This window comes from Diadema antillarum, unplaced genomic scaffold, assembly GCF_040938485.1.
Source record: "Diadema antillarum isolate AM-2024a unplaced genomic scaffold, OU_Dant_1.0 seq00000798_RagTag, whole genome shotgun sequence".
In the NCBI taxonomy this organism is placed as follows: Eukaryota; Metazoa; Echinodermata; class Echinoidea; order Diadematoida; family Diadematidae; genus Diadema; species Diadema antillarum.
Window position 1 is genome coordinate 321,189 of NW_027271682.1, and position 15,680 is coordinate 336,868.

General features: G+C 38.1%; 1 protein-coding gene across 3 annotated transcripts in view; it reads left to right on the forward strand.

Annotated features, from left to right (window-relative positions):
• LOC139739347 (uncharacterized) overlaps nucleotides 1-6,941 on the forward strand; it is a 206,430-nt gene extending 199,489 nt beyond the window's left edge. For all 3 annotated transcript variants that reach the window (XM_071649962.1, XM_071649964.1, XM_071649963.1), the window contains exon 10: nucleotides 6,088-6,941. In XM_071649962.1, the coding sequence (XP_071506063.1) occupies nucleotides 6,088-6,546 (459 nt within the window). In that variant the 3' untranslated portion in view covers nucleotides 6,547-6,941. The remainder of the gene's footprint in view (nucleotides 1-6,087) is intronic.
• The last annotated feature ends 8,739 nt before the right edge of the window (nucleotides 6,942-15,680 follow it).

A 15,680-nucleotide genomic window follows, 5' to 3' on the forward strand; every position in this document is an offset into this window, starting at 1 on the left:
CTTGAGTCAGCCATCCCTGTTAAGTTTGAAAACTTTGGTGTCCGTTGGTCGCTTTGTGCGACCTTTCAGGCAAGTGTATTATAAAAAAAAAAAAAAATCAAGCAACATATCGGTCGAATCCACCCTGCATTGTGTTTTTGATTATTAAATCTTGTCACGACTTTCATGCAGTGTTACAAAGGTAGTGGTAACAGAAAAGTTGGTCATGGGGGTACATAAATGCATAATTTTGTGAAAGTGTATACAGACTTTGTAACTACACTCGTGCATACGCACGCTCACACGCGCGAACACACACACACACACATTACCATATTGATGTATTATACGATTGCACTTTGGATGGTCAACCTGGCAGACCTTCAAACTTCGGGTTTAGTTCAGCGTGCAAGCTACAAGACACCCTTTGCTTGGGGCTATTTCTTATTCTATTTTTTTTTTCTAGTTCTTTGAACTGGCGAGAGGGTTTGTGTGACTGTCTGAGTGATGCATAGTATATTGAAGTCAGTTGTGTAAAGTCATGAAAAGTTTGGAGAGACAAAGTGAATAATGAAACAAATTATCTTAAAGAAGGAACACAACCAGGATAACTCTTATCCTTTATTAGTGTGTATTTATGTCAAGGAACGATGTAGGCATTTTGTTCTCGTGAAATCTATCTATCTTTGTAAATCCTGTGAAATCCGTCATGTAGAACTAATTGATAAACGTGGTGACACGCACTAACTAGACTAGCGAAGTACTAATAGTGACCTTCGTTTCCCGATACTTAATGCTGTGTAGTCCATGGTAGTTGTGGCTCGGTGAAAACCCGTTTGATAGAGTAGGAATTTATTAACCAAGTCACTAACAGGACAGTACTTCCTTTCCCGTCCCAGAAGTTAACCTCTTCCGAGGCAGTTTGCTGTCGCAAGAGAGCGATGCCTGCCTTGTGTACACTTTTAGACCTCCTGTCCTCCATTGTCGATAATTCAGCCCCAGTCCCGTATACTATAAAAGATGATGTAGATGGCCACTTCGAGCTCTCGAATGGGCGCACGATGCCAGACAAAATGTCAGCAGAAAGCAAATAACGGCGTTGTAAAATCAAACCAAAATGCGCAAGTAATTTTTCCCCCGCATCAAAAATGAGAATTGTTAATCATAAGATTGTAACAGCGCCCTCTGGAAACAAGACGGAAGGGACTTCGATACTGATTTCAAAGAAGTCTATTCACGAGCACATTCTTGACTGTGTTCCGCGTTTTGCGATAGCCTTTGAACGAATGACCTGCCGAGGACGGCGTCAGGAAATTTCTTTCCTTTTTTTTGAACGGTAGATGGCGCTGCATCCCGTCGATAGCTCAATGTGGTCTTACCCCACTGACAGACCAAAATACAATTCTGTTTTTCCATCCACTGGTACCCACTCCAACGATCGGTTTAACGGCAGTTGTAACAACGACAAATTCGGTCTGACAGGAAAGAACCGGCTAAAGAAAGAAAATATGAACGAATTCTTCCCTGTTCATGTTCCGCCCCTACACAAATGTCTTCACTTCTTTGTTTATGTACCACAGCCGTTGCTAGTGCGCGTTTCACGAGCTGAAATGGCCATGTACGCATCTAAGCCTCCGGTTGTATTCATACATGTAGGTAATACGCCCTCACTCCCTCATCCAATGGCTGTTCATATTACTCCATTATCATGAAGACTTTCCTTTTTTCTTGTTTTTTTTTAATCGCTCGCATCTACCAGTTGGTTTATTCTTTTCTCTCCCGCCCTGTAATGTCTCGTTCAAACCCTTTACCTGACTTTAGATTCGATAACCAGACAGTTCTTGCATGACCGCCCTTCCTCCCCGTGTCGTGAACCCGCGTTCAAACCTTTCTTTGCCTATTCTGGCGCCAAAATTCTTTGACGTTCAACGTCAATTTTCGAACTTCTTTCTGTGTCCGTCCAGACCAATACTGTATTCGTAGATTGTATACTTCCCAATATCTGCCCTTCTATTTAACCACATTCTATCAAACGATGTACTCGTACTAGTATGTCCGACATATCTTAGCAAACAATCCACACTTATAATCAAATTGTAATCAATAGATCCCGTTTTTCAACTCGGGTCCACGGAGTGCATGTCACACAGTGCATGGACTATCGAGCATTAACGCGCTTCTACTCAATCATATAAATACAGCGTTCTGTTGATGTGATTACAAGTCTTACCAACTCAGCGTTAGTTTGGATGTGATCTAATTTCAGCATATATTCATATATATTATTGCTCATTTATATTGCAGTGCCTTTATTTATTTTATGCTACTTCTAACTTTTCATGTTGAAACCTAGCAGCCTCCCATTTGAATTATTTACCTAGTCTGTTTATTTTCAGATTCATTGTCCATGAGTATCATATAACCAACTCCGTATATCTCTATGTATTTATATTTGTGATATTACTTATATAACCTGCCGTATCTGGTGATCCTAGTGTTGAGAAGTTTGTATTAGTGAAGCAGATGCGACTTTGCCGGCGAACATAGACCAATGGCATCTTTTGATCAGTGCTAAGCTTTTCCTCGCACTTCGTCATTGCCTTTTTCTTCTCTCTGCTTAAGTAGAAATTTTGTATAGATTTCTTTTACTTCTTTGAGTAACTACGTCTGTAAATGACTCATTAGTGAAAATGTGGCTATTGACAAAATGAGATCGTTAATTCAGTTATTTCAAATGTTCAAAATCGATCTTTATAGTTTGAGAGGAAATAAATATGAAGTCACAAGGTATAGTGCACAATACTAATAGCCTGCAAACCATGAAGCATTCAACAAAGGGAAATTAAATCTAGCACCATCGGATTCCTCCGGAGTTGTGTCTTGCGAGGAAAGCCGGAAGTTCACCTGAAAGTTTTCTAATGTCATCAGAATGCGAACCGCTTTATTGCACACCTGCAAATATCTAGTGGCAGGTCTTCATGTTGTCTACATGGGTGAGTTGCAAGCTGGATGAGACTAACGCACGAAATGCTCGCTGTGGTATTTTGTCAGCGTCATGTATGCGTGTTTTCAAACTGCTTCCCGTGTTTCTCATTGAGCGACAACAATGAATCTTTTGATTGATATCTAGGGGTCATTCCTTTGATTGATATCTAGGGGTCATTCCTTTGAATTTCTCGAATCGCGGGGCTTGCCACAAGGACAAGTTTGATGCCCTTAGATTATATAGGGGGAACTACCATATTGAAAGTTCCTGTAATTACGACAAAGTCTATAATAGGTACCTCTACAATGTGTCGAGAACACGAAACTTTTATTTCCTTAAATGAAACGGCTGGTGAAAGAGACCGTGGACTTAAGGCGGGCGCTTTGCCATGGCGCGATGCTATTTTCTTTTTCTTTTCTTTTTTTTTTCAGCAACGGCGTGGGTGTTAAAGCACATAGCCTCTGGCGAACCATCGTTTGCCGTCTGTCCGGGAGTAATTGTACGCTTTCATTAAGACAAGTTAATTTCGTTCTCGTGGCAATTTGTTGGGGCTAATGTTCCATTTGAGATGTGTTGGGATTGCTCGGAATGTGGACACCTAGGAGGAGACAACATTTTGCCTTGAAACAAGGCCAGTAAAACATCCCCAAGTCTACACCTGAGGACACTACAATCTCAACGTGACGTAGCAAAAATATAAATGAATAAACAGATAGATAGATACAACTTAGCGGAGTAAACGGAATGCGTCTCCTTGCAATTTGCCAACCACACTTCTCAATTCGTTGCGATTATTATTCCTGGCTATAACAGATGATAAAGAGGAGCTTCAATACAAGATGGCGATCGCCCCATTCGCAACTTTATTTTCGAGTGTCAGTAGTCTTTTCTTTGTTTTTTCTTCATCTGTTTATTGGCATAAGATGTTGTTTTCATATTTCTCTCATCAAACTAAATGCGCATGCGCTGCTTGCGCGGAGCGCGTTCCATGTAAAGATATTGTGCGCCTATTATTTTGTGTATTTGTCGATTATCGTGTCCCACAAAACCATGCTGGGTACCGATATGTCCCGTATAATATAGCACATACCGCAGCTAGTTTCATCCTGTTGGCTTACCATACACTTTGCATGCATGTGAGCATGAATGATGTATTGTGTGAAAAGTAACCGCATTGTTCGCCCAGCTTTTTAGTTGTTATTGTTTCCTGTGTGTGACTGATAGTTGCAATCGCAAATACAGTTAGTGAACCCCTGCAATTTTCACTCCTTATGACGTCAGTGCCCCAGGCTTGTAGATCGATGAATATGCATAATCAAATTACCATAATGTATCACATTCTTGAAAGTATCATTCTAGTATGTTGACAAGGTTTTACAGTATCAGAAAATACTTGACTCTCAAACTATTGGTGCGCCATCTATGGCCTGTACATTTCTGAATTCAAGTATCCAAATGAAATCGATATACCCGAAAAAAAGAAGAAGAAAGAAACAAAGTAACATGATAATATGTTTCTTTCACCCCTAACCCTTACCATCCTTGGCGGGTTTTACTTGGTCGGCGATTCACCCCAATAGACGTTGTCTCATTTGATATTTGGCAGTGACGGTAACATCAATTCAAACGAAACAATCTAGCAATACTAAGCTTACAGCATAATTCTAACAAATTCCAGCTACTGTTAAAGAGTGTTGAGGGGTTTAATGATAGGCGTCCTCCGAAAATTATTTGTTTCATTCCTTATTTTTTTTTTCTTAAATCAACAGGACTCTTACATCCGTCATTGATCTCCTGCCAAATTTTTATCCACGTTTTCTTTGGAAAAGTGGTACTTGAATACAAAGCAAGTTTTGATATTCAAAATCAAGCCTAAGAAGAAATATAAATAAATCACTACGTTATAACACAATTTCGTGCAAAGTATTGCATTTCTTCTTCTTCTTATTTTTTTTCCAGTGCTTTTTGCGCTGAACAGTTGTAATCAAATAAACGATTAGCGTATATCCCCTGACTTGAGGCGACATCTCAGATGAAAAAAAAAAATGTTCAGCCGAAGCCTTGAAAAAAAAAAGGCTAAAACAAGCCCCGGTATCGAGTCCTTTTAACGAGGGCTACTAGCCCAATAAAAATGAAAGACTATCATGAATTTCACCACAATTGTGAACATGCACCCCTATCCACAGGCTTATTCCTAGAAGTCGTATGAGTTCAAACAGTTTTTTCCCCCTTGATGTTGACATCATTGGCTGATGCGTGATGGATTAAATGCACGGGATTTGTTACTGCAGCATGTAACTGACACACTCGGGAGATTCTTCTATTTCAAAATCAGCGAAAAAGGCCCAAAGATAATGTATGAGGACGGTTTGTACTGCCCCACCTCATAATGCAATAAACATTCTCCATACGCGGTTATGAAAGCTTGTTGTTTTGTTAGTTTAGGCTCACTAACACCGCCTGTGGAAACAAAATGTGTGATTCTTTTATGTATCGACACTCCTTTTCAATGGGATTTCCCCCTCAACTCATTAATGATTAAGCATTCATATTCAGTGTCATTATTCAGTGATCCCCATTTCGTGTAAGTCAATGTTGACCCAATTCAAAACAAGTAATGATGGTAACATCTGCTGAGCTGGAATTCTTGCAGCCGATAATTAGAGCCCTTTATAATTTTTCTTGATAAATACACATTTTTACGATCAGTCTGTATTTGTGTTCTACCTGGCCTCTTGCTGTCTCGAGAAAGAAGAATCTGCGAAGTGGATAAGATGCTTATGTGGAATGGTGATGCTATCACACACAGCTTTGCGACATAAATTTTGCGCTTCTTTGATGTGGTGTTTTATCCGTTGCTTGGTGTGTAGGAGAAAGCTCTTTCAAAATAGAATGTACGTATCAGAGTACTCTGGTCTATGCAATATCGTATAAGTACCGTTCGACATCAGTGATTCTATTTCACGAAAAACAAATAGATAGAGATTTTGGCGAAGTATATATTATAATCATCTGCAGCTATATATCCTCTAGGATATTATTGTTCTTTTCCATGAACATGTAATTTTCACAATGTCTAAATTTTCATATTTTGCATGTGTTACTCTTGTTTGCTGTTTCAGACGCAAAATATAATGTTCGAGATGATTTCAGATATGCATTCTGGAAGAGCCGAGCTCGCGGAAAGGGTGAGCCGTCTGGAGCGGAGGCTAGACCAGCTGCAGAGTTCTCTGGACGGGCTCCCCCAAGTGATGGCGGCACTGATGCAGAACGCTCAACTCCTGCAGCAGCAAACGCAACTCCTGTCCTCCCAGCAATATCTGACGCCCCCATCGCCCAACCTCATGCAGCCGACGATGCAGGACAATCGCTTCAACCAGATGCAATGTATGGAAAGCGACCTGCCAAACAACCACCACGCCGCGATGAACTCGACGCGCGGCGCGGGCATGCGACTGCGCCCGCTACACTCACTGCCTATGCAGTTCTCCAGCGGTGAGGAGCCGCGCAGAGAAGACACTGTGAGGGCGTTTAGCATTCCCGATGTCAGTATTACGAAGGAAGGCAACCGCGGACCTTGAAACTCGTGCAGAACTGAAAGACAAAAAAAAAATACAGCACGACGCCGCTTCCGAATTTCTGCAGTCACTTTCCGCGAGAGGTGTATGGAGGACGTGAACTCGAGCGGGTATGTTCATTCAAAGGCGAATCAGATACACAAAATGCCAAATAAAGAAGTACAACACGTCATGTATGCTGGATCATCTCAGACTGTGACATTACAGTGTATTCACAGAGGCGCGAAGGTCTGGGCGCATTTTCATATAGCTTCCATACCAGTAGTTCAGCTTTATTTCTGGAGCTAGAAGACAACTGAAAGCTCAGGAAATTTCTGTTATATGCTGGATGAGGCGAATCTGTGTGTAGGCCATTCTCCCTGGTGGAGAAATAGGGTAGCTTGACAATAACTATGATAGATTCGCACATCCAGGAAGTGCTGACGAGAAGAAAGTGGTCGAATGTGTGTTCAAACTGGCTTGCCCCTCACACATTCCTGAGACATACCAACAAGGTGCAATTCACATCACATCAAGCGGTGGATGTATTGCCCACACGGTAGGGCAGACAGCCCGAACTAAAGCTGAGAAGCTGCAAAGTGCGCGGCAGCTGTCGACGTGTAGAGGGGTCGTGGCCGTAGATGGCAGTGTAGCCAGAGAGATGCAGTGATTTCACTGTGAGTGCACTGTTCGCGTATGGTTACAGTTAAAGCTGCACTCTAGTCGCTCCTCATCAAAATAATTACGACTTCTGAGAAGGAATGTAGGGTCCTTACACAGCCTTCATTGAAATCATACCTGCGTGAGATATACTTCCCCGTTACGTTGTTGTTGGTTTTTTTTTTCCAGTGGTAATGTAAGGACAGTTAACTTAGCAATTAGTGGTGCAACGCTAATCCCACAAGTCCCGTCTTAACAACATATAAGTGTACATGACAGACTTGATTCTGTGATGTACGCCTGGGTAGATGCAGGTGTTGTATCTATTTAAACGGTATTATCACCCTATTGTAATAATTGCAGTTAAATTCACATAATGAATATATTAACGTATACTCAAATGGCGTTCAATACTATAACCTCAGTCAAGGTACTATGCATCTGTTGCTTTTACAACACGAACGATAGACAGCCGTGTTCATTGCTACGTTTATGGGGATATGTATACAATAATTACAAATAAATATAGCCGTAATGTATGTATCGCTGCGTGGTCATTATTTGTGTCTGTTCTGTTTGTTCTTGGAATATACGGGTCGCCTGTTTGTAACATTTATGTTCTTACCGCTAACTGTTATCGATAATTACATAAGAAATGCACTCTTCTATCGTATGCTCTACAGCTATATTTATTAGAGCTCTCATGTTCATTGGTATACGTTGCTATAGCAACATGACTTTCGCTCGAGGAGTTCAGGGAATATACTGTACCAGAGGGTTTATTTATTTGCGTCGGTCTGACGCATTTCCAGCAAAGTATTATTCTTTGCAAAAATAGTTTTAAACTCATAGATTATGTTAAGTTTCTATCATTATTGTTATAATTATTCTCATTCTCACTCCTATGGTAAGTGTGTTTAAGTTTCAAGAGTAACAAAAAAGTGTATGAGGTTGATATGAATTTTGTTAAGGGTTACGCAGTGCGCTGATATAAAACATAATTATAATGGAAATATAGGAAGAGTTATCAACAAACAAGCATGACATTATCAGGCGGGAAACTTGCAAGTCTTGCTATGTTCGCCTGCCCCTGACGTTTATAAGTATATTACCTTGTTTTCTATGCTTGCTTCGACTGAGTTTTAGCAAAGTAATCTAAGTTTATTTCAAGTTGCACATTTGGACCTGATTAACAGACCCATATTGACGGATATTGCATCATTTGATGGTAAAAAGAAAAACCCTCCCCTTTCCCTCTCTCGCATTATCTAAAAGATTATTCATAGCGTTCGTCAGAGTATTGAATAACATGCTGCATATAGGTTGTGGCTTATTTCAGGCCATAAATACAATGAAAGAGAAAAATAAAGAAGGCAAAACTTTTGTAAATTGGAGCTGTTCATGAAAAAGAAAGAACATATAGATATGCTACTTCGTCTAAGACTATGACGATAAATACTAGTTTCCCTGGGTTTAAAGATGGTAATATCATATGAGCCTTGGCATATTTTTTTCCCTCCCCTGTTTTTTATTGTTATGAATACACTCCGTTGTCTTCTTTAACATCATTATCATTATTTATATTATTTATATTGATATTAGCATTATCAATGTTATCATGATTACAATGATAATATCCTCGTCATCCTGATGATGATTGTTATTGTTATTATTGTTCATTTTTATTTTTATTATTATTATTATCATCATCATCATCTTCATAGTTGTTTCTTTATCATTTTTATTCACGTAGTATAATACTACGATTTCTTTTTCTAATAGTTCATATCATTTTTATCCAAATCATCGTTATTTCCAAAAGCAGTTGATATTACTTTCCTAAGTTTTACTTGCTTAGTCGTAACCAATACATTTATAGCGCTTCTGCTCTTGTTTTCACTTTAATTGATATCAATCATGGTTACCTCTTTATTTCTTTCTTTTTTATTCACGGAAATAAACAATTATGAAGGAATGTTTTATCTTTTTTAAGTTTTAAGTGATGTGTGAATTGGCATAGATTAAAGCATGGCTATTGATAAATTGAAGATGAGCGGCCGGGAAGAGGTTATGATTGATTTTTAATTGTATAAAAAACAATTATAGTTATCATTATCAAACTAATCGTAAAAGATCATCAATTCAGGTTTAGTCTTGGCATAAGAGAAATAAACAACTTTATCGATGGGAAACTTTTTGTCAAGAAATACAAAGTAGTAATGATAATAAGAAAAAAAATGAAGGAAGGCGGACAAATGATAGAAAGATTGTAAAATGTGCAAGCTAGCAGTTAGCAAACACGAGATTCTGTGGACACCCTGAAAGATTTACCATGACCACGTGACTGTGACGTCACACAATGAACCTAATCTGTTTCATGGATTCCGATGACAGTAAAAGATCAGTTTTTTCACACTCTCTAGAAAGATAGACTTTCTCATTGGCTGAAAAAAATCAGTTTTTTTTTTTATTCTATTCTAATCAAGAAAAGAAAAGGCACCAAAAAATAATAATTATCACCTCTAATAATTATTATCATATTTTTCCTTTCATTAACATCCTTAATGACAGAGAATGATGGTGATTCTTCATACAATATCTTAAGCAATAAGAATATATATATTCTGGTCTCGCCATGCACACACCACTGAGGAATTCTACAAATGTGACGTCGTAGTCACGGGGTGTTTCTGGACTTGCGAGTTGTGGTCTCCATACGTAAATGGTTGCTGTGACAGACGGTTTTCTTGCAAACAAATCGCTGTGACTAATCGTGCCATTTCGCGCATACTTGCCAAATTGTTCTTTCGGTTTCATTGACTGCGTCCACGGCTGTAGGACAACAACAATTGCCGCTTTGACGTAAACTCCCTCGAAAGTAGCACCTATAGTCTACCGTACTTAATTTTGCATTCGATGAAAAGATTCATTGCGCTGTGTAGTACATTATGAAATCTTACTTTTTTGACACCATTTTGTGCCTTCCACGTTCACATGCTCAATGAATCCATCGTCTACGGGAGCCTTGTTTGTGCGTCCTCTGTCAAATATATGGCGAATCCAGGATCTCGTAGGAAACGGATTTCGAAAGGTCAAAGAGGAAACTTGAATGTCTCATACACCATGTCACGAACATAATATTTTACTATCCAGGATATGGGGTTGAGAAATGAGACGACGATACCATTAATCGCATGAGAAAACACAGACGCGATTGAATTAAATCACGGGAACACGTAAAATAAAGATTAGTGAAAAACGTAAGGTCACTGTGTATAGAGAGCAAAATGTAGGCCTAACCCTCCCTCACCACCTCTTCCAATACCAACTGAAAATCATTCATGCTATCATTAGTGAAACTATTGTATAGATGTAGTGAACTTAACTAAAGCTAAATAATCGCAATACCAGACCAAAATAGCGCCTACTAATTTTCCATCGCTAGTCAGAAAAATGAAATTGATATTAGGTGAAAGAAAAAATCAAAATAAGGAGACAGGGGAGAAAATAATTTTGTGGCGTGATTTTGTTGCATCATCATCCGGAAATATCGGAGCAACTACTTTGGTGGGGGTGAATTTTAGCTGAACCATTGATATTCTACCGATGAAAAGCCTGATCGGAGTATTTGCGTCAACCCTATTTATACCAAGCGATTTGGTGGTGATTGCACAATAAAGAGCTTAAACTTCACGGTCTCCACAAAAGGTTTTCGTTGAGTTGGGTTGGTTTATTGTTTTTTATTCTATTTTTGTGTCTGTTGTCAAGGTCTACCTTTATGCCGTGTTATCATCTTCCCTGTGGCTGAAAAAGAAGAGATGTAGTAGTTTTTCTGCATCTACCTTGTTTTTCATTTCATTTTTTCTAGCGGCTAGCGATTAGATTGGACATTTAGCGGAGGAAAGCCTTAAAGCAGTCCTTCGAGTAGGATTGTTTCTGAATAAATGTTGCAAGGGTAGCCATAAAATAAATCATTAGTGATGTAATTTCTAGCTGATTATCATAACAATTGTTTCTTAACCAATATCGCCAGATATTATATAGAATATCAAATGTTTGTGGTTGCCAAACATCAGTCTAATATAGACGTCACATAATACCTCACTGCCCAGACAAACCTGTAAATACACGACATCCAGTTTCGGTTCTAAGCTTTTTTTCCTACAGTTGATCAAGAACACTAACCACAGTCTGCAGCTTTACTAATATGAGCAGCAGCCTGAAATGTCCACATTATGTGTGAGTGAGAAGAATATGATTTTTGATCTGTCCTATTTTAGTTTGCGTGTGTCAAAGTTAAGGCAGATAATTTAAAGCTTATCCATATTTTTTTTCTTTATTTGTTTGTGTGTTTGTTTTTTTTGTCGAGCAACATAGATACATTGTACTGAATTTAATGTCCTGATTAGCGGTTTTCTTAATTTCGGCATAACTGATGCGCTCAAAATGAACTATGCTTGTTCGTAGAACTCAATACTGAACATCTCCTTTTCCGTTGTTATTGTTGTTGTTGTTGTTGTTGTTGTTGTTGTTGTTGTTGTTGTTTCCTTCTACCTTGTGATGTAGCTTATTGTTCTACTGGCTTGTTTTTTCTAATTCTCAAGAAACATTTAACTGACAAGCGCACTTCGTTTGGCATTCCAAGACGCTTGGTCCCTCGTTGCTAGGAAACACCTCGTTTGTTTCTTTTAATGTCTAGATAGCGTGTTATTCAGTTTGATGAAATAATTAGAGAGTTGAAAATATATATTCCACAGTCCATCTTTTATGAAACCTCGTTTGGTAGTCATGGTGAAAACAATTTTAACCCCGAGTACATTATAGAGTTCGATAAGAGATGTTACTTGATGCATGCCCAGAGTAGAAGATAATTATTCTGAACAACTTTACCCGAGACCCCTTCAAACGAACAATGTGTTGCTACTGGTACGGTCGGATAAGGAAAGGTGACGTTTCCAAATTACTTTGAAAGATGCGCCATCTCAAGTGATATACTGGCGTTTAAATCGAAGCCGGCATTGAAATACTTGTTACAGCCCAAAAGGTGATAATACATATTCGATTCCACGGCAGAACACCTTTAATGAAATGATCACCACGTTGACATCGGGAGGTTTCAAGCAAGATAGATGATTTTTTGGTGTGAGATACTCCGATGGCTTTCTCAACAAAACTTTATTTTCTTCTTCGGAATAATGTTATGTTTGACATTTTCAAATATGCCCCCCAGTGAATTAGTCGACACGGGGTTGTTTCCAGGCCATACATCAGTGCAATCGCCAAATGTCCATGTATGAATAATGCAAAGCTGTAAGATACTCAGCCAGGCAGGTAGTGACGACGTAGAGATTCCATATCAAACTTGATTGTGTTTTTTGTTCGCTTGGAAGCATGCTTCAATGTCTGTGAGACCCGCACACTGTTTGCTGTACATGTCGTAGAATCCACTTACGCGTGAGCGCGATTCGTTTTCCCAGCCTTACAGTCGGGTTGTTATGTAATAACGCCGCAAATGATGTTTTTAGTAATAAGTTCGTACTTGTAAAATGCTTTAATCACCACTTATACTAGCGTTTGAAAACTGCACGTATACTCAAGTGTCTTTATAACTGCCGAATGACTATTACATGGTATCACACTATCGTTGGTATTATCGTACAAGCAGACTGTAACAATATGCGCTATCATGTATGAAATGTATAGAAACCGTTATTGAAATACTACGTGGGGTATCGTTTTGTACATATATTGATTATGACAGAGATTTATGTAACTGAGGAAGGATCACACCCGTGTGTGGTGTCTCTTTTTAAATACAGTACTTTTCATATAATGAACAAAAAGAATACTGAAAAAAAAAACATACCGATGATCATTTGTCACTCATTACGTGTCAATGTGATGTATGATACTGTGCGTCTCTGATGTGTTTCATATGAGGGGAGTATGACAGACAAATTAAGTGTTTGTGTCTATGTGTTTGTAAGTGTATAATTGCTTGTGATGTTAGATATGAATATAAGAATGATACATCTAGTTATGTGGGAGAGAAGGAAGAAGTTCACAAAACGTGTGAGAGAGAGGGCACAAGCTGGAGATGACACAGATACAGGTAGGAGAGGTAGAGGTCATAAGAGGACATTTTTATAAAGACAAGGACATGAGAGGACAATGGTGTCCATTTAAACGTTTGCGGATTAATACTGGTACATTATGAAAGATGGTATCTTTCACATGTACTTGAACTTTCATATACTGGTACATGTGAAAGATCATAATTCATTATGGAGTAACTGAGTGATAATCATAAAAGAATACTGTGGAAATTCGAATTAGTTCAACTGTATATAAAAAAGGAATAATTTCCTAAAAGATATTTCATAATATCATTGTTGAAAACAATAGATTATCAAGCAGAGGGGGAAGGTTGAGGTGTAACTTTTCTTCAATTTGTCTCCCTCTACTAATTAAATTTGTAAGATCCCAACTGCTGATTTATAATTTTTAACAAACATGTTGGGGAAAGAAGGAACCACTGGACTCGAGCCTTTCATCCACTGCTTTCCGGGCAGCGACACCACCATCAGGCTATCCCTGGTTGCTGGCAGTGACACGATGAACTTGGAACAAATACCGAAGCTCCGACGTATTTGTTGAAAATTATAGGTTGTTAAAACATAGATCAGCAGTTGCAATCTTACGAATTTCATTTGCAGAAAGAGACAAATTGAAGAAAACTCGCACCTCAGTCTCATTGTTGTTTGGTAAGTATTACTTTGACCACCGCAATATTCTAAAGTAAATATCACTTTTTGAAAAAAAAATATTATGACCAAGAAAATATCCACAAGGGACAGACTGAAATTACGTAGACACTATAAAGAAAAGAGAAATCGAAAAGAAAGAAAGAAAGAAAGAAATAAAGAAAGAAAACCAGATACTCTGGATATGCTGGTAACGAAGTGAAAATAATGAATATTGCCCTGTTTCTCAAATGCAACAGAGTTTGAAAAGATAATTTTCATATTTTAGATGTTGCTGCAAATGGATGGACGTCAATATTCCTGAAGAGTTATTGTTTATGGTGCATTTGTGATATTACGTACAGGCCCCATAGTACAATATATACATCATGTTTGATACCATAAATCGATCTGCAAATGAATACACATTCATACATGCATGCATATACATGAATATACTTCATATATATATATATATATATATATATATATATATATATATAGGCCTATATATACATACATATGTTCAATATATATGTAGGCCTACATACACATACATGTATATAATTATAATCAAAACCTTTGCGGCTTCCAAACAACCACGCCGGAAAAAAAGAAGTAAAAATGAAATGAAATACACTCACTCACACACACTGACAGATGCACACACAAACAAACACCAGCCTTGCTGGTATCACATCTCAAGAATACAAGGTAAACAAAGGTAAAGGTTATCATATCTACATAAGTATTGATCGCGTTTATTTGACGATGCTAATAACAATAATATATACAGAGTTCTCATCATCACACAAAATTCGGCAGTACGTTCAGCCTTTCAAAGATGACCCTGGGCCCCATATCATTAATTGCATGCTGACCTCACAAAAGAAACCATCACTTCTGCGTACAAATGCTATCGTAAACATGATTATGATCATCTGAAAACATTAGGCCTTAGCTATAATAATCATTGTGACTACATTGTACATTTCTCTCATATCAGGAACTCATTATGTCTTTTAATGATATCAAGCAGCAATATGTACCTCATGTTTACAGAAAACGCACACACACACATACACACACACTGATTAGTAACTAAAAAAAAAATCAGCTGGTATCATTAAAGGGATCATGGTAAAACTTTGTTTTCTTGATGAGACAATGAAAAATCTTTTAATGAAATATGAAAGAGCATTTGATTCTAAGAGGAATTCAACGTTTATTTGATAAAATTGGTTGTGAAATTGCTGAGATATCCAAAACAAAGCGATGGTAATAAAAAGTGATACTTATCTTTTATTAGGATCGCTTTGTTTTACTTTATTTGGGGGATATCTCAGTCATTTGAAAACCGATTTTTATCAAATAAACTTTGAGCGGTGGTTTCTTAGTAATTCGCAAAAAGTTAAAAGCTCGATCCTCATCTCTACCAATACTATATCATCCATTTAACCTGATACCTTGTAAAGGTAGCTGTTTAGTTTAACAGCGCACATAACTGTCACGTCTCTCGTTAAAAGAGGGCGTTTCGAGTAGCTGCATAGAGGCACCTTTCATTACTGTCATGGTTAGTCGTTCATTTCCGGCATTTCTTTCTTCTTTTATTTGTTAATTGCTTAACTTTGCTTTTGAACACCAAACAAGACTTCGATGCAGCCTTACCTTCAACATGAATACTGTATTAGCGACTTAAACACTGTTAAAATTTGATTTGATTTATTTCTGCTTAGTTCCGTTACATCAGATATG